This window comes from Grammomys surdaster, unplaced genomic scaffold (genome assembly GCF_004785775.1).
Source record: "Grammomys surdaster isolate TR1022 unplaced genomic scaffold, NIH_TR_1.0 257, whole genome shotgun sequence".
Lineage (NCBI taxonomy): Eukaryota > Metazoa > Chordata > Mammalia > Rodentia > Muridae > Grammomys > Grammomys surdaster.
The window spans coordinates 4,734,790-4,760,680 of NW_021604698.1; the positions used below are offsets into that span (position 1 = coordinate 4,734,790).

General features: G+C 39.6%; 1 protein-coding gene across 2 annotated transcripts; it reads right to left on the reverse strand.

The window, feature by feature from the left end:
* Nucleotides 1-3,639: 3,639 nt before the first annotated feature.
* LOC114627748 (serpin B13) lies at nucleotides 3,640-24,478 on the reverse strand. Of its 2 annotated transcripts, none has more exons than XM_028775655.1 (8): nucleotides 24,438-24,478; nucleotides 23,167-23,348; nucleotides 22,577-22,633; nucleotides 8,263-8,391; nucleotides 7,777-7,894; nucleotides 6,147-6,289; nucleotides 5,811-5,966; nucleotides 3,640-4,441 (listed from the first exon to the last, which is right to left on the reverse strand). In XM_028775655.1, exons 2-8 carry the CDS (start codon nucleotides 23,329-23,331, stop codon nucleotides 4,040-4,042), a joined length of 1,170 nt encoding a protein of 389 aa, XP_028631488.1. In that variant the 5' UTR covers nucleotides 23,332-23,348; nucleotides 24,438-24,478; the 3' UTR covers nucleotides 3,640-4,039. The 2 variants fall into 2 exon arrangements, with proteins under 2 accessions (XP_028631488.1, XP_028631487.1); XM_028775654.1 differs by lacking the exon at nucleotides 24,438-24,478 and adding an exon at nucleotides 16,972-16,974 and having other exon boundaries at nucleotides 4,040-4,441; nucleotides 23,167-23,331.
* Nucleotides 24,479-25,891: the final 1,413 nt, after the last annotated feature.

The following is a 25,891-nucleotide window of genomic DNA, read 5'->3' on the forward strand; positions in this document are numbered from 1 at the left end:
TGCAGTGGCTCCTGGATGACTCAGGATTCAGTTTCTCCACAGGACAGGAGCAGACCGACTCTGTGTCTGCTCCAGTCCAAGGGACCAGGCAGGGGCCGAAGGGCGAGCTGAGATTTTTATTATCTAAATTATTTAGTTCTGCCATCAATGCTGCTAATTCCTACAAATGATTCTGCTTTCTATTCACTACTCAAAGCAGCTAGCCTTCAGCTGCCTCCCAGAACACTCACATGTTGTCAATATGTTCCTCGAGGTTCCTTCTATACCAATATTTAGAATGACGTGAAAAACACGTCTAGTTTTAGTCAACATTTCTGTGTTCTACCTAAGAGAGCCCAATGAAAGAAAGCTTCTCTCCATGATCTTCACATGAAGTCCCAGTACCTGTCCCCTTCTCTGAAGGAGGCTTCTGTGCAGAGTGGCCACATTGATCAAGCAGACCATTTGAGAGCCTTTACCAGATTAGCACCAGCTGGCAACCATATAGTGTGTAGCAAGAAGCTCTCTGCTTTTGACAAATAGTATGCTGCCAAACAAAGTGCTTTTGGTTTTCCATCACTTTTATTTTACAACTTACAGAGATGTTGAACATCCATTGAACACACTTAGAAACCCAAATAAGGGGAGTTCAAATGTAAAACTGAGTGTAGAGTGGCGAAACCCCTTGTGTGTAGCTATTGGGGATCATTGATCAACACCCAGGATGGCGACTGTAACTACCAACACCCCTATTCCATCTGATTACTTGTTGGTCTGTCCCTATTGCATTTTGAGTCACTATACTTCTTACAGCCTGATTAACAGCAACAATGAATCATCCCCTCTCTTTCTTCTCTGCCTTTTTAATAGGCTGAGAAGAGGCGGCCATATGAATGAGAGAAGCAGCAGAGCTGGTTTCACCTTCTCATCCTCCGCCTGAAAAGATGCCTGGTACCAATTACTCAGGCTCTTATGTAAGTGGAACAGCTTCCCTTTCTGATATATATGCAAATCCACCAACAGGTAGTACTTAACTGCATCCAATAAGATAATAAGATTACAAACGATGATCAAGTGTATTTTTCCTAGGAATGTGCGCTTTATTTAATACCCAATGTGCATGTTAATAAATAAAAAATACATAAATAAAAACGTGCTTTACAAAAACATCTTGAAAATCTCCATGAATTGGGTATGGGAAAGGATGTAATAAGGAACATCTAGAAAAGTAAGCTTTAGTCTTGTGACACCTTCATGAAACCAATTAGAACAACTCGGGATGCAGAGAATATCAACATTAAAGAATTGAAACAGTGTGTGAGAATGTCATGATTATACAAGTTAACAGCAAACAATCAGAGGTGAAATTAAGACAATGTCACCTCTGATAGCATCAGAAAGTCAAGGCAAATTCAACAGAAGAACGCATATGTGCTGAATGCACATATTTCTCACATATAAATATTTTCAAAGAAGTGGAATGACCAGATAACTGGGGAGCTATTTCACATCAGTGGATGAGAAGACTCAGTACTGGCAAACAGCGGCATCAGTCACTGGAACAGAACCGAGAGTGCAGATGCAAAAATGTATAATATTTTTCAGTTGAGTATTGTAAAATAAAGATGCCAAGAAATTTTTATGTCACTGTGATTACTTTTTTTTAAATTAACAGTTTTATATCAGCGTGCAATAAATAAGTAAACTAAAGTGAGGCTCTAACCACACCACACACAACACACATACAGAAACTGCAAATGGACTGTTGATCTATATGGAAGAACCAAAACCAAGAAACTTGTAAAATAAAACAAAATGAAGTTTTCTTTGTGTAGGAAAAGAGATCTTAAATGTGATACCGAAAGTGTAATCTCAAGTAATAATACTGATGAGATGGTCTCTGATCATACTTTAAAGGATGGAACTACAGGCCAGGCATGGTGACATATGGCTTTAATTCAAGTACACAGTGAATCATGAGCACCCATGAGTATAAAGACCATGTCTCAAAACAGAGAAAAAAAGGAAAGAAGGAAGGGAAGGAGGGAAGGAGGAGAGAGGGAGGGAGAAAGGGAGAATGAAAAGAAGGAAGGAAAAGAAACTATAGTAAGGTACAGTGCCACATTCTCTAGAATATACTTGTTAAATTTTAAAGGTTATAATAAATATTGACAGAGATGTGGAGAAACTAACTCATTTTAGTTTTTGGTTTTCTAGATAGCATCCTACAGGCATGGAACTTGGTCTTAGATCAGGCAGACCTCCTCTCTCAGAGAGTCTCTGCCTTCCTCGGTACTGAGACTAACGCTGTGCACCACTATGCCTAGCATAAATCCATTATACTTTGCTGCGGGATTGTAAAGTAGGGCAATTCAACATTTTCTCAAGATGGTAACCATAAAGATGACGTATGGTCTAGTATAATCCAAGAAACATGGGAACATATATTCGTGAAAAACAAAAACTTACACACACAATTATTTGTAATGGCTAATAAATGTTTATCAACTGATAATTGACTAAACAAAATCTGATACATCTGTACATGAAATATTAAACATAATAAAGAACTGAGCACTGATATGTGCGAAGACGTGGATAAATTTCAAATCATTGTGGTAGGTGAAAAAGGATCAGATAACAAACGATCATCTGTTACACTATGTTATTTATGTTACGTATCCAGAACAGAAAAATCCATAGACATGACATAGAATAATGTTTTCCATTAGCTATTGGACAAAAGAATGAGAAGTGGCTGTTAATGGGCTTGGAGGTTATTTCTGAAACATTAAAAATCAATGAATTCATAACTGGATAGCTCAAGAAAAAAAATGTTTAAGATATCAGCAATGTGATTTTACTAAAACCTGATAAAACTGAAACCTAAAGTATGTATAAAATGCAGTGTCAGCAAAACACATAGGGCTTTCCAAACACCACTCCAAGAAACAGTCAGCTGATTACCAATAAACATGCCAAAGTGAACTGGGGAAGCCCATGAGGTCTCAAACCAAAAGAACTACAAAGGAAGGCTGAGAGTGGGAGAAATACTCTTCCCAGGGAAAGCACACCAACGGGTTATCCAATACCAATCAGCCCTGAAACCATACACATGACTGACTTTGTACAAACTGAGCAGATTATGTTTAGAAATGCATATACGTGTATATATGTGTATGTAACAATGGATAAGAGTACCACAGATTTAAAAGAGAGAAATGGGGACTATATGAGAGGGCTTGAAGGGAGGAAGAAATTTTGGAGCTATTTTATAATCTGAAAAATAAAGAAAAATTTTTTTAAAAAATGTCATCTGACTGTAGCCATCCCTCATTCAAGAATCCGATACAAAACTTAAAGAAAAAGGCTCTTCTTCTAAAGGATAGTCCAAATATTTACTCTCCAAAAGAATTACAGGGTTAGAATATTGATCAGGTATGCTTACATTCACAATTATTTCTAATACCAAAACGTTTCTGAAACTGACAGTGGGGAATAGACTGTCAGAATGGGGTACAAACCCGAGGAAATCTCTCTGACTGGCATACTCTTATTTAATTTGTTCTGGTATTTAACTTCTATACTGGAATGTTTCTAAATTCTCTTTCCTGAATACAGGTCTCCAGTACCTATCAGAAAAGGAAAAAAGAAACACGTTAGCTAGTAAACTGTTTTATTTTACTTCTGCCTTACAATATGCCAAGATAATACAAGTGGGTAAACCCTAAAGTCCTCCATAGAGTCCATACACTTCATTTTAAAAACAAAACAAACAAACAAACAAAAACTCCTCCCTTGGGGACGCTCCTGATACTGATGGACTTTTGAAGGAAAACAAGGTAAGAACTTAGCTTAAGCTGACTGGCCCTCTGAGTGGTGCACACATGATTGAGATTCACTTTTGAACAAATTATGAAAACATGCTGTTGCTGCCGTTGTGCCTTGATTTAACACTGAGGTCCGAGCATAAGCAAATGACTTTGAAGTGCATATGTGCACCCCACGGTCTGTCAACCTTGAGTGCAGCTTGGTGTTCTAATGTTCCAGCTTGACTATCTTAGGGAGAAGAAAACTTGCCAAAAAAGAGAATGCTGTCAGACTCTCTGTGTCTGATGAAGAACAAGAATGGATGGTTACAGTGCACAAGTTCGTAGCTTGCAGTTAACAAGACCTTGAAGCCCACTCCAGTGCCTGCAGTGGCCTCAACGCCTTCCTCTGTCACCACCAAGAATGATCTGTGCAGGAAATTCTGGGCATGCAGCCCGGAGTGCGCAGACATTCCTGAGTAGTTTGCACGCTCGCTGAAGGCTCTGTGAACGCCCACAGCTTCCAGCATGGGTTTCAGATCATAGGTCTCCTCCACCTGCAAGCGGGGCAGGCGCAGGTCCACTCTCCTTTGCTCCATGTGTCCGGGGCTAGTCCACTCCACCAACTTCTCAGGAGATATTTTATCGATTATCTACAGTTGGAAAGGGATCCAAGAACATTTTAAAATCCACACACTGGCTTGAGCCAGCCCGAAAGCATTACTATTAGAAATAAATTCAGACTATCCAATTCACTCTGTTGTCTACATAAAAGACTATTGTCTCATATTCTCTGTTTTCCTGTATTATATTATCTGTATATTGCATAAAGTGAATTTTCCAAACTAAAAACAAGACATTTCAAATTCTGCATTTTCATTTCTGCTCTCCTTTACTTTTTCTATATGTGTGAATACATGTAGTAACAGTAAATTATCTACTTTTTATGTATTTAACTTTTTATACTGTAAGTCTCCCATAAACTGATAAAGTTGCATAATACTTCTGCCAAGTCCTAAGGGTTAGACAACAGTCAACATTATTTATTCCCTTTACAGACATCTAATATGCATGAAGCATCATGATATATGCTGATAAACTCTGCAGATAGAAAGCTAACAATCACTATAAATTTCAAATCAGGCACCCTACTGTATTCAACGTTGAAAGTGAAATTGCTGATATGATTAACAAAGCCAGTTTTCATCTTCTGAACCACTTCGTTAGAGTGATACCCAGAAAGAGTTGTGTGTGTGTGTGTGTGTGTACATGTGTGTGTGTGTAGCTCCAATGCATGTCCCATGTTGTTCCACAATATTATTCAACTTACAAAGCTGGCAACACTCCATAGCACATATTAAATTCAATGAGTGCTTTCTGTGCCCTCCACACATGCTAGGCTGCACTTCCCTAGCCATAGAAAAAATGTCACGTATTAAGTTGCAGAGGCTAATTTAATACATGAGAATACTGAGTAACAAAGAAGTTTGGGAGATTTATGTTTGGAAAATAACTTATAGAATAAGTATTTGGAGCTACACCTTCCTGGTGTTCAAAACACAAAACACTAGCCAAGACACTGTTTTGAAAAAGAAGGGGGTTGGACCTAAGTCAAGAATAAGGATCAAAAGAAATCTTAAATTCAAAATCCAACGGTTTGCTGAATTGCATGCAAAATCTCTATATTTATAGATATATAGTTTTCCAGGTGAAATGTTCATAGGCATTAGCTACTCCTCAAAAGGCTAGAGAATCTTCAGAAACTTCCCCCCCCAACAATACAACTTAAAATATTCATTTAGTTTATCTCAATACAATTGCATGGTAGTTATGCTCAGTAAGTCTATTCTTCGACAGAGATCGGCGGGTAGCCACTTCACAAAGTGAGAAATACTTCCTAAGTGACAGAGCCAGGCATCAAGTGTGCAGAAACCTTGTTCCCAGGTTCTCTGGGTCCAGGGGTTGCACCACAGACTGATAGAAAATGGTATAGCCCAGGGGATGCCAGAGTTTACGATTTACCTTCTCCAGACCATCTATGTCGTTGGGCAGAAGCACAAACATGCTGAGATCGTTGTTTTTATATGGGATTCCCACAATTTTGGCCTGCAGGTCCTCTAAGAGGTTGAAGCTGAAGGAGCCACACTGAGCCATCATCTGCACAGGTTTACTTATGTTCTTCAACAGATAAAGAGAAACGAAATTGTTAAAAATCAAAGTCATATGGCACCCAAGTAGCCTGTGGAAGTAACACACCCTCAAGCAGTGCCAAAAGTCTGAGTAACTGAATAAGCATTTGGCCAAATGTCATTAGGCTATACATGCCAGATCTAGGCAGACATATACAAAGAACCATACCTTATTCAGCCAGAAGTCCTCCTTCTTGGTATTTTCTTTCTTAAATTCTCTGTCCCACAGGCCTTTAAAATAAACTGTATTTATTAGCACCAGCTTGGTGGAGCTGTTCAAAGAGCCTTCTGGAAACAGGTCCTTGACTTTTTCTGGGGGAAAAAAAAAAGGAACAGAAAATTGGTTTGTCCTGCAAACCATGAACTGTGTGTGGTCGGTGCGGATGTGGGTGGACTTGGCTAACCATTAACACTGCAGGCAAGTGAACACCTGAGGGGCCTTGCTCACCACGGCTTTGCTGGCTTGCTGCCGGGGTCAGTGGGGAGTTTCTCATATCGTCTGTTTCCATACAGTTGTACTTATTGACAACTGAGACAACTTATTTACACTCTCTGTGCCTCAGCTTCCACATTTATAAAATAGAAATATGACCTGCCTCACGGGGTTGTTGAAATGAATAAATGGTTTAGTGTATGTGGACCTGTGATGACTTCCTGGCGTGTCACTCAGAGTTGGCTATTTATTCTTATCTATTGAATAGAGTCCTCACAGCTGTGATTTAGAAGTTACTAATTTAATTAGAAACAGAATTTGTAGTATATATTTGAGATGGGGTGCTTGCCTGTGCACCCCAAAGTCCAACATCAGATTATCTTCCGCTATCACATTCCACCTTGACACAGATATTTCCTAAACCTGGAGCTCAGTACTTCAAGTAAACTAGCTGGCTAGCAAGTGTCTACCTCTCCACCCTGCAACCCACAACGCTAGTTACAGATGCACCCCACTCTCCTCAGCTTTGCCATGGGCTCTGGAGAGCTGAACCCTGGTATTTCTGCTATAAATAGTTGTCTCCTCAGCCCCAGAAATTTGCATTTTGGATTCTTGTTCAGTTCTCACCATACTAAATACTGAAAAACTGTTCAGCTGACTTTTCACCATTCTCCTATTTTCTGATTGCTTTAATTTTCTTTCTTTAGATAAAATACTAAGAAAAATATTCACTGATAGGACATATTTCATTAATGGAGGTAATAGAAAATGGTAAATGTTACCTATTGCTCCCCAAAGAGTATTTCCATCTTAATGTTTCTTCTGTGTTTGATTTATAATAGGATAAGAAGAATGAGGGAGGGATTCCTCAAATCTTCTATTGTGGAAGGTTCTGAAGGTTTAATCATTCCTCCAAGGTGCCCAAGTGTAAAAGAAACCCAAGCGACCCTAGCTCTAGGCAGCAGATGGGTCCTGGTGGAAGAGCTGTGTGCACCCCACTTAACAAAGAAAGTGGAAAAACTTTATGCCGTTTGCACTGAGGGTCCCGGACTCAGAAAGTCTGTGGTGCAGTGAATAAACTAAAGATAAGCATGACACTTATCTTTATCTGAGATTGCAAAGGCAGCATGAGTCACAGCCTGTGCAGGCAATTCCCCACTGTTGTGTCTCTCCACACATGCTGAGGCCACTCTGCCCTCTGCAGCACCCTATGCCAATCCTTGCCTGTATGTACAGTTCTGCCAAACCCATCTCTAGCTTCTCCCAAAGCTTATCCATCTGGCATCTGTGTGGCATCAAGCCCAAGCTTTGGTCACAGCCAGTGATCAAGAAGTGTTTCTTGGTGAAAACCCAATTCATACCTTACCATTTGTTTGGCTTTGGACCCAGTAATTAATCTTCTTTCGACTTTCGTCTGCAGCACTTACAAAATCGACAGGCTCCAGAGATGCGTGATAATATTTTTCAACATAGTTTATGTATTTCTTTAGGAAAGAAATAGAAAGAGATTGAAGAATTTACTTATTAAGCACAAATGCCTCTTACTAAATGTGTCTGTTCGTTAGGAGAACTAACGTCAAAAACTGGACCTTTAGGTCCTGAGAAAAATGTTTCTCATTCCCTCCTCCATGCATCGTTATGCAGTTGGAATATGATTAAAGAAAAAAGCCTGGTATAGGCTCAGAAGACTAAAAATGGAACTGCTTGTCTGGAAAGCAGGCTAGAAAGACTAGTGAAACAGCCCCATTGCAAGCATCCAACATGACAGCATGGCCCCAGGACTCAGTCCTAGCAGGGATACTGGCCAGTTGTTGCTACCACATACAGATGTGGCAAACACAGCAGCACTTACTTGAAGGAAGAGGTATGTTTCTTCTCCAAACAGTCTGTTGCTTATGATCAGGTCATAATCATTAGAAAATTTGTTTAATTCAGTCAAGAGCTTTTGGAATTGATGATGTATTTCTTCTCTCTTCTTGATCTTCAAAATCAAGACAAAAAAAAAAACAACTCTGTGGGTTATCTTGGAAGAAACAAGTCTAGATTCTCTTCCAAAAGAATCTGGCTACAGTTCTTCCTCTGGTGAACAAATTTGAAGGAAGAATAGAGATGTCTGTTGGTCCCTGGTTGTCATATGGCTTTCTGCAGGGCCAGATTCAAGCCATAACCAATCTCTGCTGTAGAAAACAGCTTTTTCCACCAGCCTCAATACCATAGATCTGTCTTTTCTGATCCGGTTTGCACTTTGGGTCTGAAATGTAACTCCTTGCTAAGTGCTTCCTGCATTTGTTTTTGTCTATTTATAGACACTAAATATTTGAAAAGGGTAAACGATTCTCCAGATAATTCCTCTCCGCTAACACTTGGATATTTCTGTTTTAAATAGTGGATAATAAAGGTGATTCTTAATGGAGTTAAGTCATCATCTATCAGAGCTACAAACTGGACTAAAATGAAAATTTTCCCTGATTTTCAGGAAAAAAATCAGTCTTCTGGGTATCTTCTATAGGGTATACCATGTTTCTGCTTGTAGTAAAGTGTAGGCATTGCAGGGCAACATTGGGTGAGCGAAAACACTCCATTAGAACAGAGCAGAGCATCGTCTCATGACCTACTGAGAGGGCTCTGGGTTTTTTTTTTTTAATTCGCAGAGGATACAAGGAGTTACAGTTTAGTTTTAGAGTGAATAATCTATTTCTGATTTCACACGAGAACTGAAAAGCCATTTTCTTGTACAATACAGTGCCTAAATGTTTTTTTTAATTTACTATTGTGTCTCTAATTTTCATTTCTCATGCTCCAATTGACTACCACGGTTCCAGAAAAAGTAATAGACAGCTGAATTTTCCAAATAACTAGTAACTATTTGAAGATATTTAAATTGAAAATGTGTGTCCACATTGTTCTGGCAGTATGTGCAGAGCTGAATTTGACATTTGCTGCCTCCTTGTTGTAAGGAAACTTTAAGTGGCAAGCAATCAGTTGTTGATAGCTTCAGATGATTGGTACATCATCTGAACCAATCAGTGTATCACACCCTTTAGGATTTAAGAGTTTAATGCTCATTAATTTTCTCAGTGAGGCATTTCTGACTAAGCTGACCTACAAATAATAGAAAAGAAGAAAAGCTTGTTTTCAAACAGATTTGGGGGTTTTATTTACACTATCTTGGTATCCTAGAAGGCCACAACCATAAACATTAAAGTGGTCTGAAGTTGGTAAAGTCACAAGATCTTATTCCAGAAGTAAGAAAGAAATCCTCATCACAAAAGGAACTACATCACAGGCTTCATTGCATCCCCAAGATGATTAACCACATGTAGGATCACGTTCCACAATCTGTCTACATCAGTCTTCACTGTATCCCAAAGGTCACCAACCATCATGTTCCAAAATTATAAACTGTTAACAAACAAGTCCCAAATCAAAACTATGGGAAAACTGTAACAACTACAACGGAGACACAGACATTTAGATGTTCACATGAGCATCTCCAGATATTCACATTACTCTTTGGATAGAAAAAACATCATCATGCATGGAGGGACCTCAGTCCTTGAAAACATGTTTAAAAGAAAACATCTTCAACAAATGGTCCTGGTAAAACCAGATGTCTGGACATAGAAAAATACAAATAGATCAATACTTCCCACCCTGAACAAAATTCAAGTCCAAATGGATCAAAGATCTCAGCATAAAGCCAGATACACTGAACCGGATAGAAGAGAACATGAGGAATAACCTTTAACGCACAGGAGACACCTTCCTGAACAGAACGCCAACAGCTCAAACACTAAACTCAATAATCAAAAAATAGGACCAAAACCAAACTGAAAAGCTTCTGTAGGGGAAAAGACATCATGCAAAAAGAACAGAACAGCAGCCTACAGTGAAAAGTTCTTCACCAACCTCATATCTGAAAGAGGGCTGATATTCGAATTATATAAAGAACTCAAGAAACTAAATATCATAAAAACTAAATAATCCAATTACAAAATGGAGTACAGATCTAAAAAGAATTCTCAACAGAGGAATCTCTGCTGGCTAAGAAGCACTTAAAGAAATGTTCAACCTACTTAGCTATCAGGGAAATGCAAATCAAAATGACTCTGATGTCCCATTTTACACCTACCTGTCAGAATGGCTTAGATCAACACTCAAGTACCAGCTCATGCTGGCAAGGATGTGGAGCAAGCAAAACACTCCTCCATTAGTGATGGGAGTACAAACTTGTACAGTCACTTTGTAAATCAATATGGGCTCCTCAACAATCACTTGAGAACCTACCTCTAGGTCCAGATTATCCCTCTTAGGCTTATACTCAAAGGACATTCCATCTTACCACAAGGACACTTGCTCAGTTATGTTTATTATGGCTTTATTCTTGTTTTTAATTTTTATTTATTTATTATATGTAAGTACACTGTAGCTGTCTTCAGACACCCCAAAAGAGGGCTTCAGATATCATTACAGATGGTTGTTAGCCACCATGTGGTTGCTGGGATTTGAACTCATGACCTCTGGAAGAGCAGTCAGTGCTCTTAACCACTGAGCCATCTCACCAGCCCACGGCTTTGTTCTTAATAGCCAGAAACTAGAAACAATCTAGATGTTACTTAACTGAAAAAAAATGGATAAAGAAAATGTGCTACATTTACACAGTGGCATATTACTCAGCTGTTTAAAAAAAATGGCACAGTGAAATGTTCAACATCCTTAGCCATAAGGGAAATGCAAATCAAAATGACTCCAACAAAGGCAAAGGGATAGAACTAGAAAACAATCACCCTGAGCATGTTGACCCAGACTCAGAAAGATAAATATGCCATGAATTTACTTATATGTGAATATTAGTCATTAAATAAATGATAACCAACCTATAATCCTACAACCTGTAGGCTGAGAAAGGTTAGGTATAGAAGGGACTAGGGAGAACTCATGGATCTCTCTGGAAGGAGAAAGTAGAATAGATTCTACAAGTGGACTGGGGACTTGTGGGGACAGGAACAGTGGGATCAGATGGGGAATGGGGAGATGGGGTTGAGGGAGGGAATGCAGGGAGAGACCGATGGAATTGAGGGGCATCTGAGGGGTAACATAGAAAGCTAGTGCAGTGGAAACATCCTGAAATAAATGATAAAAGTAATTTTATCCTACTGAAGTTTGCTAATGGGGAAGACAGTCTCAACTGTCCATCTCTTGTCACCAAATCAGGCTTCCAGTGATGGAACTGGGTTGCCTTCAATTTAGTTTTTGGCTAAGGGTTTCCTATGAAGATCCCCAAACATTCCAAGCTGTTGTCAAGAGAATGGGTTGCTCTTTGAAAATTGACATCAGGGCCCCATTGCTGAGAACAACATGCAAACAATTTATGAACATGGAGAAGCCAAGCTGACCCCTAAGTGGAACCTTCACTCCTATGTTTGAATGCCCTTAGTTTGGGAAGGTATCCTGCAGGTAAGAAAAGGGAAATGTAAACAGCAACCCAGCCACAAAACCTTGGACCTACAATCTGTCCTGCCTGAAAAAATATGCTAGGGCAATGGTGGCACAGAACTTATAAAAAAATAGCCAACCAATACCTGATTTGACTTAAGGTAGCTCCACAAGATAGGACTCACAACTGACACTTCTCATGTGACCAAGAACCAGAGTCCTAGGGTACAGCTAAGCACTACTGGTCAAAAATAAATAAATAAAAAGCAACAATAAAATGACTCCTAATGTTAGTCTGCTGCATTCATAGATAAGTGTCTTCTTCAGTCAATATCAGAAAGGCTTTCTGCTGCAGCAGATGGGAACAGATACAGACACTCACAGCCAGAAATTATACAGAGAAAGTGTCCTTGGAACACATAGTTCTAGATGGAATATCTCCACTAACTCTCTCCCATCAGAGCTCAGAAACCTCTTGGAAGAGGAGGTGGAAAAGTATAAGAGCCAGAGAAGATGGAGGACACAGAAGAACAAGGCCTTCTAAATCAACTGAGCAAAGCTCTTACGTCTTCACAGAGACTGAAGCAGAAAGCACAGGGCCCACATAGGATTGCACCACCTCCTCTGACTATACGTCATGGTTTTCAGCTTAGTATTTTTATGGGACTCTTGAGTGTGTGAACAAGTGGGTCATTGATTCTTGTGTCTTCTCCTAGGTTTTTTTTTTTTCCTTCTGGCAGGTTGCATTGTCCAACTTCAGTGTGATGGGTTTTGTTTTATCTTACTATATGTAATTCTGTTGCATTTTGTTGCTGTCTTTTAGAATAAGACAACTGTTCTTTTCTAATAAGAGTCAGAAAAGGAGTAGATACAGATAGAAGGGGGTGTGTGGAAGAAGTAGGAAGGGTAGAAGGAGGTGAAACTGTAATCAGGATAAATTGTATGAGAAAGAGATCTATCTTCAATAGAAGGGGGAAAATGTTTAAGAAACAAGTGATTGTCCATAGTTTCCAGCAGTTTCCAGTTTGGATTAACAAGCAACTATAGCACCTAGAAATTAATATTTGATTTATATTTAATTTAAAAGCCTAGTGTTTGGGTTAGAAGGTTTATCTATGTTATGAATGCTGAATTAGAGACTAGAGGATGGTGCTAAACAGCTGTCTCTGAATTCCACAGAGGACAAAAAAATGACAAAAGTATGCCTGACATTAAGAAATCTGGGTAATAGAAGTATTCTGAAATTTTTCTCAAAGGCAATGAAGAAAAAGTGGGGAAGCTTTGTTATTTAAGAGAATTTTCACTATTAATGAAAAGTATGAGGTTTTTTAATATAAAAATTTTAATTAGCTATGAATGCTGGGTTTTGAGGACAAAAATAGTTAAATAAGAAAATAAAAATTCTTGTTGAGATTGTCAACAGAATATTAGAAATTATGATACAAAACTATTTTTATGTCTTATTTTATGTCAGAAAACATAAAAGGACTGCAAGGTGGTCCATCAGATGAAGTGTTTGCCACCTACAGCTTGATGTGCCTTCATTTCAATGGCTGGGACCCACGTGCTGGATGAAGCTAGGTGACTCCTGAAGTGTATCATGGAATATATGAGTTTCTTATCCAGAAGTTATAGCAAGTCAAAGTTACAGTAAATAAAGAAATTCATGATTAGAGAAGTAGTAATAAATTTTTTAAAAAATGAAAAAAAGTGTTATATCACTACCAAGGTTGTCAACTAAACCACTGTGACAGTAGCAGTATTAGAATCTGAGACTAGAATCTTGCAATGGCTACCAAAAATATAAACCAAGAATTCTATACACAGCTACACAGTCCATATACACAGAGTTGAATCTAGTCTGACAACATCCACTATATGCGATTCATTGCTAGAGGAACCACAAAGGACTGACATCCTAAAACAGGCAGAAAATGCATGCAAACCTCCCCACAAAGACATGTCATGCTAACAAAGTCACCTTGTTCAAAGCTTCCTGTAATCCTTAAGGGAGTGTAGAGCAGAGTACACTGAAATCAACAGGAAAACCAGTGGGATTCACTTACCACAGTGTCTTCCCACAACACAGCATGGAGACCACAAAGACAGCCTGCTTCTAACCCCGCCCCAAGGAGAAGAGAGAAACTGAAGAGGAAAAGATTTGTCAGACACTCTGGCTTCTGGGGGACTCTCTCTGTCTCACTTGAATTTAAGCTGTGACACAAACAAGGTGCCTGTCCACTGAGTTCTGCACTGAACTAAAAGCCAACAGGAAGAGTCCCAGATTATCAAGTCACAAAACTTCAGCTGCAGCATGAACACAAGCTTCTCACAGACAGTATCAGAAAAATGCTAGTTTGTCTGTCTAGCAGCTTTTGTGCATTTCAATAACCTTACGAAATGTTTTCCCAGGCTGAGTATAGTGGTGCACGTCTTAAATCTCAGCCTTCAGAAGGCAGAAGCAGAAAGATCTCTATGAACTGAAAGTCAGGATGTCTACATAGCAAGTTTCAGGCCAACTGGGAATATATAGTGTGACCCTGTCTTTAAAAAGAGGAAAAAAAGAAAATAGAAAGAAGGGAGAAGGAAGGGAAAAATATGGAGACAAGGAGGAGAGGAAGGGAGGGGAAGTGTAGGGAAGGGAGAGAGGCAAAGAAAGGGAAAGAGGAAGGGAGGGAGGGAGGGAGGGAGGGAGGAAGAAAAGGATAGAGAGAGACAGGGAAGAAAGAGAAGGGAGGGAAAGGGAAGCAAAGAGGGGAAGGAAGAGAGGGAGGAAGAAAAGGAGAGAGAGAGGGAGGGAGAAAGGGAAGGGAGGGAGGGAGAGAAGAAAGAAGAGAAGGACAGAAGGAGAAAGAGAAAGAAGGAAGGAGAGAGGGAGGAAGGGAAGGAGGGAGGGGGAGGGAGAGAGGTTTGTTCTTAATACCAAGCATAGTGGTAGTTGGTTCAGCAGTTATCTTCACCAACTCAAATCTAATACTTGATACTTAAAAACATTTATGTATTTTAGCCTCTTGGGAAAACTAAAAAGCTATTCAAAAACACACCCCCTCCCAAAATATAAACCTTCACAAAGATTAAAGGTAAAATATACTATCCTTGGTGGTTTTAAAAGTTTTCAAATGCTGTAGACCAATAGCAGACAGTGAGGAATGCCAAGAAATGGGAACATAATTTAGTCAAAGTAAAAATAAATCTCTAGAAACTGACTGTAAAAAATAGAGACATATGAATTTTCACAGAAATTTCCAAAACAACAAACATAGGGTATGCAATAAATTAAGAACTCACAGATACATGGGTGACTAAATAAAGGTAACAAAACAAAACCAAGGAGAGGATTCATAGACAAAAATGATGATATTAGCAAAGAGAGAAGGAATAAAGAAAAACCAAGTGACTTCGAGAACTAAAGAATGAGACACTAAATTGGAAAGAAATCAATAAAGTTTCAAGGAAGAATTACAGGAACTGATGATTGCTAAAAGCAGGAGAATCTGTATTCTCCAGAGTCATCCCCCTGATCGCTTATTAAATGCTGAAGTATCTTTTCTAAGCACATGAGCAGCACAACGTGGATGTGTGTGTGCATGCAGTGATAAAAGTTAAAAACAAGAGGCTGTGAATTTGAGAAAGAGCTGAGGAAATACACAGGAAGACCTGGGTGGAGGAAAGAGGATGCAATTATATAATCTAAGTACTCATTTATTACATTTTCAAAAACATTATATCTTTATGTTTTAAAAAAATAAAACTCATTAGGACACTTGGCTAGGGAAGAGAATGAACTATGAACTAAAAGGTGGGACATTCAAAACCACCAGAATAGAAGAATAAAAGGGAGAAAAGTATAGGAAAAACTGAAGTCACCAAAAAGACTTATAAGGCATAAAATTGAAGCACACACACAAAAAAACACACACATTGTGGAAGCTTCAGGTTGAAAAAATTATAGACAGCATAACACATAAAACTAAGAAAATAAATGGACGTATGGCATGGCCCAATCAGTCTTCAATGGTCAGTCTTCAGAGTCCAGGGTAATAGTGCAGAGATAAGAAAATGAAGACGAAAATTGTCTTATGCCAACAAACAAATAAGAAGTGCAGCATCTTACATACTGTTTTAATGGGAAAATGGGGCACAGGCAACAAAAAAATTAATCAAGTGATGTTACACAAAGGGAAGACAGGAGAGCCCAAGGGCACCACAGACCAAACACAGCAGCCTTAGAACTGATAACCCTTCATGGGGAAAGCCAGTCCCTAGGAACTGAAAACTGAACTCCTTTCTGGCCCTGGCCCCATCCTCAGTCGAGAACTTGCCAAGTCTGCTTCAGAAGTGACACAGAACTATGCTCCTTTTCATCAGAGCTTCTGAGAAAGTTTTGGATTGACCTGGCTCTCAACAAGTATGAACATTCAGAAACTCTAAGATCTCCATCTAAGATTAAGCTCCGCAGACCTCAGGTGCTATTCTTCATAACCACACTGTCAAAGGCCATGGGAAGAGAGACTAAGCTCCGCGGACCTCAGGTGCCACTCTTCATAACCACTGTCAAAGGCCATGGAAAGAGAAACTAGAGAGGAGCTAGAGTAAGCAGCTTGCTACGTACAAGGGGCATCCATTCAACTGACAGATTTCTCAGAATAAAAATATTATGAAAGCGTTGGTATACTATTTAAAATGTACTCAAAGAAGAAGAAAAATACTATAGAATATACCAAGAATACTATATTCAGAAGGACAGTATTGAACTGTCCTTTAAAAGCAAAGGAGAACATCCAATAGAGGACTAACATCCAATATATACAAAGAGCTCAAGAAGTTAGAACGAAATAATCCAATATTAAAATGTTGTACAGAGGTAAACAAAGAATTCTCAACTGAAGAATCTCGAATGGCTGAGAAGCACTTAAAGAAATGTTCAACACCCTTAGTCATCAGGGAAATGCAAATCAAAACAAATCACCAGTCAGAATGGCTAAGATCAAAAACTCAGGTGACAGGAGATGCTGGTGAGGATGTGGAGAAAGAGGAACACTCTTCCATTGTTTGTGGGATTGCAAGCTGATACAACCACTCTGGAAATCAGTCTGGCAGTTCCTCAGAAAACTGGACATAGTACTACCTGAGGACCCAGCTATACCACTCCTGGGCATATACCCAGAAGATGCTCTAACATATAACAGAGACACATGCTCCACTATGTTCGTAGCAGCCTTATCTATAATAGCCAGAAGCTGGAAAGAACCCAGATGTCCTTCAACAGAGAAATGAGTACACAAAATGTGGTACATTTACACAATGGAATATTATTCAGCTGTTAAAAACAATGACTTCATGAAATTCATAGGCAAATGGATGGAACTAGAAAATATCATCATGAGTGAAGTAACCCAATCACAAAAGAGCACACATGGTACTCACTGAGAAGTGGATATTTACCAAAAAAGAAACTCGGAATACCCACAATACAACTCTCGGACCATATAAAACCTAAAAAGAATGAATAACACACCAAAGTGTGGATGCTACAGTCCTACTCAGAAGAGTGAAGAAAATAATCTCTGGAAAGTAGAGAGAAAGAGAGGTATCTGGGAGGGAGAGAGTAGGGGGCGAAGGGAGGCCAATTGAGATATGGGAGGAGATGGAGGAGAAGTACAGAGGGTCAGGAAATTGAAAGTGTAGTAGTGGAGGAGTGGGAACTTGGGGTGGCCACTAGAAAGTTCCAGATGCTAGGAACTCAAGAGGTCCCCAGGACCCAACAGAGAAGACGTTAGTCAAAATACCCAACAAAGGGGAGATAGATCCTGTGCATATCCAGTGGATAGGCATGGCCCATGGTTGAGGGATGGGGACACTCACCCACCTCAAAAATATTAATACAGAATTCCTCCTGTCAAAAGGAAATGCAGGAACGAAGTGTAGCAGAGACTGAAGGAAAGGCCATCCAGCAACTGGCCCACCTAGGGATCCATCCCAGCTGCAGACACCAAACCCAGACACTATTGCTGGTGCCAAGTAGTGCTTACTGACAGGAGCCCAGTATAGCCATCCCCTGAGAGGCTCTGTCAGATGCAGATGTTCGCAGCCAAACATCTGACTGAGCGCGGGTACCTGAATGGAGAAGTTAGGGCAAGGACTGTAGGAGCTGAAAGATTTTGCAACCCCATAGGAAGAACAACAATATCAACCAACCAGACACCTCCCCACAAAGTTCCCAGGGACTAAACCTTCAACCAAAGAGTACACATGGTGGGACCCATGGCTCCAGCTGCATATGCAGCAGATGATGGCCTTATTGAGCATAACTGGGAGGGGAGCCCCTTGGTCCTGTGAAGGCTCGATGGCCCAGCTTAGGGGAATACTAGGGTGCTGAATTATGAGTGGGTGGGCAAGTGGGAGAACACCCTCATAGACGCAGGGGATGGGGAGGTGATACATTGTTTGTGGAGAGGAAACTGGGAAGGGGGATAACATTTGAAATGTAAGTAAATGAAATAACCAATAAAAAATGGAAAAAAAGCAAAGGGGAAATTAAGACTTTCCTAGTTAAATAAATAGGAGGCCTGATTGAAGAGTACTGAACGGAGCTTTTCAACTTAAAACGAAAAGTTGGTAAACTATATAAAAGCTAAAACTGTCGATACAGTAAATATACAAAAAATAGAGAATCCCATAGTTCATAAAAAACTTTTAAATTTGGTAGATAAATTTAAGCACAAAAATCCACATTACGAATACATGATCTAAGAAGAGGGAAGCTGTGTTTTTGGTACCATAAAGGGAAGGATATACATAAAAAATGTAAGGAATAAAGCAATGTATACGGTCGATGTTAGGTGATTATCAGTTTCAAATAACAGACCGCTATGAGGTTAAATGTTCTGTCTATCAAGACGAGAAAGGAATCAAAACTACTCTTTAATAAAAAAAAAAAATCCGCTAAGTAAATACAAACCTAAGTCACATTAAAACAAAGAAACAAAAGCAAAGGCCAAGTTAGTTTTAATCCAGATTCTCCCCTGTAGAGAGAATCTCCTGTGCACCGTGTGGAAGCAGCACCTGTCAATAACATGCTGATGGTAAAAGGGCAGGACCTAAAGGCTGGTGGTTCTGCTGAAAAGACTGGAACTCTGGAAGACAGTGGCAGGAGATTCGCCTGGATACTCTGAGGAAACAGATCACATGAAACTGAGAAAAGGGGCCTAGCCTTGTGGCAAAGCCCGTGGTTATACTACCCAATTAATTAGGAGTGTTTATGAATTATAGAAACTCATCCACAATTTTTAAAAAATCTGGTCAAAATGCAGAGAAGGGCTCCAACCATTAATGAGACTTCTATATCACGTTCTCTCCTTCCAGGGCCCAGGAACCATCACAGAAGATTAAAAGCCAGAAGTTGGGAAGGACCACAACAAAAATGTCTTCAGGACACGACAAGACCTCTGTACTCATGAACTCATAATAGCTGTGGTTGACTTCACAAGACCTACACAAGTTTGGGGTTCTGTCATAGAGATTGGGAGGGGGGTTAGGAGCCCCAACCTCTAACTCAGAAGCTATTGACAGTTGGTGGATTCCTCAGGAGAGAAAGTCAACCTTCTTTAAGCTGTTGCCCATGGTCAGTGGATGATGCTCCAGTGGATGGCACTGTATTCATGGACCAGCATAATGTATGTATGTATGGACAGCATAAACTAGACTCCATGGCTTATCGAAATTTTAACAAAAAGAGAGAAAATGAAGGTGAAAGGGAAAACTTGGAGATGTGGGAATCTGCGAGGACTTGGGAAGGGGTGAATATGATCATACACTGCATGTGTGAGAAAAGTTTTGAAAATTTGATGAAATATTATATACTTAAAGTAAGCCCACACCCATTTTATGAATCTAGTGTTGCTTTGGTACTGAAATCATGCAAAAAAAATGCTGAAGAAAATTTTTGATGACATCATAACAGTTTTTTAAAACTAATAAAATATTAGTAAACTAAGTCTATTTGATTTTTAAATATCATGACTAAGTATATTATCCTACAAATGAAAGATTTATCAGTAGAAATTCTGTTAAGGAAACCAATTCAAATGACATAGAAACATCATATGCTTGCTAGTAGCAACAGAAAAAAGAGACACAGTACATGCACTCACAGATGCCCAAGACTGTAAGTCTATGGGATTTCAAGCCTTGACTAAGGCTTTGGGCAGCTGAAGGAAATTATGAAATGAACCTATAGTCACTAGTGATAGTGATAATTGTTGATGCAGTCCCTTTAGCAAACAGCTTAGAAGCAATTATTTTTTATTAACATCTGCACATAGATGTGAACCTCACATGTAATACGAGCTCCTTAGTAACTATGTTTTAAAGGTTAAAAAAAAGCAGATGAGTAACTAAAAAAAAAAAAAAGTCACACATACACAACTGAACTATTTAGCCACTAAAACTCCTGTCCTTGGATACAGCATGAAATAACCTAGAGAATTCTATGTTGCATGAAATAAGTCAAGCATCAAAAAACACCTTCCACATTGTCCCACTCATATGGAGAATCCGAAATTGTTCTCACAGTAGAGAGTAAACGCTGTTTACCAGAGGTGGGGTTGATAGGAGGAAAGAAATCAGGGGGTAATATTGGGTCAGGGAATATATGCTTATCCGCAGACAGAAGGGATATTTTAAAAATCATGTCTACTACAGACAAACAGACAGAGTCAGTAAGTGAGTTTCTAGGGCCCGAGGATAAAGGAGAAATGACAAATGGAGGAGAGGAAAGGGAAGATGGGATCAGTACTGGTGGCTATGGTGATCCCAAAGGGAGGCGGAGTTCGGTGCTGGTGACCATAGAGATCCCAAAGAACGTGGGTATCAGCACAACAAATAAAAATCGCCTGTAAAAATGAGCAAACTAGGTCTATAGTGTTGGTCCAAAAATAACCACACTGCAAAAATGATAGCAAAAGCTGTCATGTGTAACAAAATAAGAAGTACATTGGGATAATGAACTCTTAATTCAGGAGAATGGAGCCTGCACTCTCAAGAGAGAAGGTTTATGTCCGGGAATGTAGGGCAGTGCATTGTAGATTGATAATCTCTTATTTCTCACACTAGGAGAGGAACTCATTACATTATTCCCTCTACCTTCCTAGATAGTCTTGAGATCTTAATATCATTTTGTAACAGAAAGATTCAGAATATTCTGAATTCATGTGATAATCAAGTGGTACACGCCAAGGCTGCCACTGGACCTTACTCATCTGTTTCTTCATCTATTAAAAAGGAGATTGAATTGTCTAGCCTCAGCTCCCAAAATCTCCTGAGGAAGGGACAAAGCTGACTCATGATGGAAGAGTGCAGGTTAGACCTGCCTAAAGCTGAAAATCAACTTCCACCCAGTTTTGAAGCTCTTCCAGGAGAAGGGCATCTGTCCTAGGTAAAATGCTTTGTCTAATCCTCAGGGTGATTCTGCAGACATTACTATGCTAAGAAAAGGAAGTACTCTGGAAGCCACTGCATATCACAATTGATCTTGCAGGGGAGCAGTCATGTGACATAACTCAGTTAAACAATCCAGAGAAAGAAGTCCACAACTAAAACTGAGCCACCCAGACAACCCAGCATTGTGTGGTTGTGAAACTAACAGTTCACAATACCAAGAGGTTCAAAGAATGACTTTAGGAAAGGTACTGGATTGTAATTAGTGTTGGAGCCAGTGTGCCCTTCTGTGGGCTCTGATCACCTCCTGATGCTAACCCTGACCTAATGGGTCTTATCCGTACCTTGTATTTGGTAAGACCAAGCAAGAGATTCCCAAGCACTAGATCTGGAAGAGGACCAATGATCCTGTGCTGATATTATTTAAGGAAATACTAGCAGGAGGGGCAAAAAAATAATTCTGTTTAGTGATAATTAATTTAGATTAGCACTACTGGGTGAGTTAAATGCAAGATCTAGAAGATTCTATTGGATATGTCACAGAGGATTAAAGAAAGTGAGTTACTTGCCAAAGTCTCATGGTCCTGACAAGCCCAATCCAGAACTTGACCCAATTCTCTATAACTCCAAAGCTACTGTAACTTATCAGTGTGTCAGTATTCATAGTGACTGCTGGCTGTTGTGGTTTCTTCTTATTGGAAATTTAGTTTGTGTGCAGTCCAAATACTGTGATTTGAGGTGGTGTTTCTCCATGGAGTTCACGTTCTAAAAACCTACACCAGGTATAGTAGTGTCAAGAGGCTTTCACCTCTTAAGGGACCTTGTGATTAGGTCACCCAAGGAACCGTCCTCATAAAAGGGCAGTGAGAGTCTCCCAGAGGAAGTTAGCTTTCTGAGAGTAGATTTCATACAACAAGACCAGCCACAAGCTCAGCCTCTTCTGTGTGCCACCAGTGTTCATCCTCCTTACACTATAGTGCATTCCAGAAGACTCTCTGCAAAGCCAAACAGATAAACCACCCAATCTGTGTCTTCCAACCCCCAAACCAAGAGCTTTTGAGCAAGCTCTTATTTATAAAACTTCTAGCCTCTAGGGCTATGTTAGTTATAGCAACAGAAAATAAACTGATATGCCTAAAAATATGATTTGGCTCCAGTGACCACTACTTGAGAGTAAGGGTGATGTATACAGCACGAGCCTCTTCCGTGCTTTTCCTACTCCTTCTCTGCGTGGATCCTACACCTGAAAGGTAATCAATCACATCGAAAGGTGTTTAACACCTGTGTCCCACCTCTTCTTCTTCAGACTTAATTTTGAAGTTGTCTGTGACTTGTTCAGAGGAAAGTATCTAGCAAAGAGAAAATATTATTATCATTATTATTATTATTATTATTATATTATTATTATTATTATTATTGTCAAAATAGAAATTACACATGGTCAAGGGAAGACTGATACTCATGTGTTTTCAATGGTATACAGGCAACATCATCATCATCTCCTTGAAAAGCCAGGGAAATGTCTAGGCTGCTCATTGATATCTTCAGTGGAGCCTAGAGATGGGCTCATTTGGGTCATCATCTTTGACATGTCTTTTAGGCCAAATAGAAATTCCATAGGTTATCACAGTTACATTGGACTTTCATATTCTCTTTAACTATGAGAATCATGGTTTTTGAAAATACTATTTATCATAATCCCACTTAAAGGAAGGCCAAGCATCAAGGAGCAAATGGGACCTGGACAGGGAAGAGGCCTTCTCTGACAGACCTGAAACTACATCTTCATCAGCAGGTCAAGTTACACACATTTTCAAGGCAATGCTAGTAGGTTAAATCTCAAAACCAAGTCTCTGCCTGGGAAGGAAAGGACGCTCCCCACCTTCAGTATCTCAGAGGCAGTGGATCCTTGGGTCCCCAGAAGGATCATGCCAAGGGCTGTTAAGATGCCCAGAGGGGAAAACAAGACATTGCCGTCATTTGTCTTATTCAGTTCTTTGAAAAGATCAGACAGGAACTGTGTGGTTGCTGTGCCTGGTGAGTCCATGATGGTTTCCAAGTAATCTAGAATGGCAATAACAATCAATATAACATCTGGACTGGGCTGCTTTATGCTTCTGTTATTCTTTCCTTCATTTATCCAGAACACTGTGATTTCTGACCCTCAGAACTACTGCCCACTCCCTGCCCTGCTCCCATAATAGAAGATATAAGAAGCATAAACTAGTTTCATCCAGTAGTTATCAGTTCTTGTTTCCTGGGGAGGGATGACAGTGCCTTAATGGTTTTCTCCTCTGATTTACTTGTAGTCAGAATCTGCTTCCCCCCTCTGCATCATCTAAGCTCTACTGAGCAGATCCACCCTTTGACCTGTGCAAGTATAGCTTATCCGGCTGCCCAGCTTGTGGGAAGGCAGGGTTCTGAAAACATGAGAATCCCCACTGGCCTCACATTCAAGCAATACTCTCCAGTCCAGACTCATTATAATGACAACGGTTGTATTATTATCTGACACTTTTCAGTGTCCAAATCCAGTCCAGAAGAGGAGAACATGTTAAGTCCCTAATCCCTGATCCCTAACCCCACAAAAAGTTTTCTATGGTATGAATTCTCTCCTAAAGGATAGTGGAGTATCCCTAGTCATGGGTTACTAGGTTAAGGGTTTCCCTTTCTTGCTCTATTTAAAAAAAATTGGATTTATTCAATGAGCTAATCTTACTGTTAATAAATCACAAAAAAAAATATTTTTCAAAGAGCTGTTAATATCAACAAAGAAAATAAGTGTGGATATGCCTTACATTTTCTTCAGCATTTATTTCATAAAGGTTTTTTTTTAAAAAAAGCAAAATAAGGTAAGATACATAAAGCTCCCAACAGCCCTCCCACTTTATGCCTCATCCCTCCTATGAAGTCCGCCATCCTGCATCTGCTGTTAGAGGGTCCACCTCAGTTCTTTATAGGCAGTCCTTACTCAGAAATAAAAGGATTTAACTCATTATCAAACAAAGTAAAATGCCATGGCCATTTGGGCACTGAAATAAATAAAATCACCTGAAGAAGAGTCTATGCATAACAGAATATACTTGTTTCAAATCCATGAGCAGCCATATTCTCAAAGCAAAGAACTCAAGATGGATCTGAGGAAGAACTTACCTGGCTCTGAAGAGACAGCAGTGGCTGGACAGGGACTAGGAAGCTATATAGAGTGAGTGGATGAGGTCTTTAATTTATAGCACTCTCTGCCTCTCCCTAGTCATTACAGTTTATCTTTCCACTGAAACGGCCTCTGGTTTCTCAACAACAATTTTCCTGATAAAAATATCAGACAAGGTTTATGAGAAACCTGACATCTTAATTCCTTATGTTTTCCTCGTGGTCATAAAGTTATGTAATTGAAGTTATCAGCAACTGCATTTTCAACTTTAATATATGCTTCAAGTACACAGGAAGGGAACTTTAAGATCCTGGAAACCAAGCATAAAGACACTCAAATCATCCAGAGAACAAAATGAGGTTGAAAACAGATGTTCAATCTACTAAAGGGGGAAATTGTCATGGCCGGGTCAAGGAAATTATAGCCCACGAGGCAGGGAAGCAACCCAAAAGAGGCCCTTCATCCATAAAGGACAAAAGGGATGCTCCAGGAAGACAAAAGGTGTTTAGAGAAACAGTTTTGCACCTTAGAAATTCAACACATTATTCCGAGGGACTTTAGAAAAGTATCTTGTCCCAACCCTAACCCAAACAGAGTCAGCCACTCTGTGGTGAGAACCAGCATCAGAATTTTGAATCACCTATGGTGATTAGGATGGGTGCACAGACAAGGCTGGGCACCGCTTGTTTATGTAGCCTAATGAAGACATCAGTGAAAACAAGCTTTATTTACCACAGATGAACAGTGTTGGGTGCAGACAAGCCACTCAATAAGAAGCTCTATTTTGTGGTTGTATTATTTTGTGCTGCCAAATGCAAGTAAGAAGGTGAATGAACATTATTATGCTAGACATAAACTAGAAAAAAAGAAAAATATTTGGAAGGCAACTTTAAACTTGCAGGCAGACACACACACACAACCACACCTGATCCCAAATATTGTGCCCATTAATTAAGAAGGCTCCAATCAGGATATATTCAATAAATAATTACAGAGTCTACCATGTATGAGGCACTGTGTTAAATACTTCATGAATAGTCAACAACCCCATGAGGCTATGGAAAACAATTTGCAAAGTAGGGAAAGCTTGATAGGAAACTGCACCTCCAAATTCCATTTTTGCCAACCCTGGCACATCCCAACTGGCTCTACCAGTTCATCAAAAGAACGAGAGAAACACTGACAACTGGACCCAACTTCAGTATTTTAAAAGGGTTGGGTTAATCAATCTTGCTGAGCAGTTGTTCCTGGGAGGGCGTTGTAGTTCCAGTGCCTGAAGATGGTCCTTCTAAGAGACACACCCTTAAGGCATAGCTCATAAACAAACCTTTAAATCAATTTTAAAACAGCATTTAAGTAGTTTCTCTTTTGTAATTGTCACTGGAAATATCCAAATTGAGTAAGGATTCAAAAGAATCAGCACTTAGAGTGAACCCTAACATCAGCCAAATGG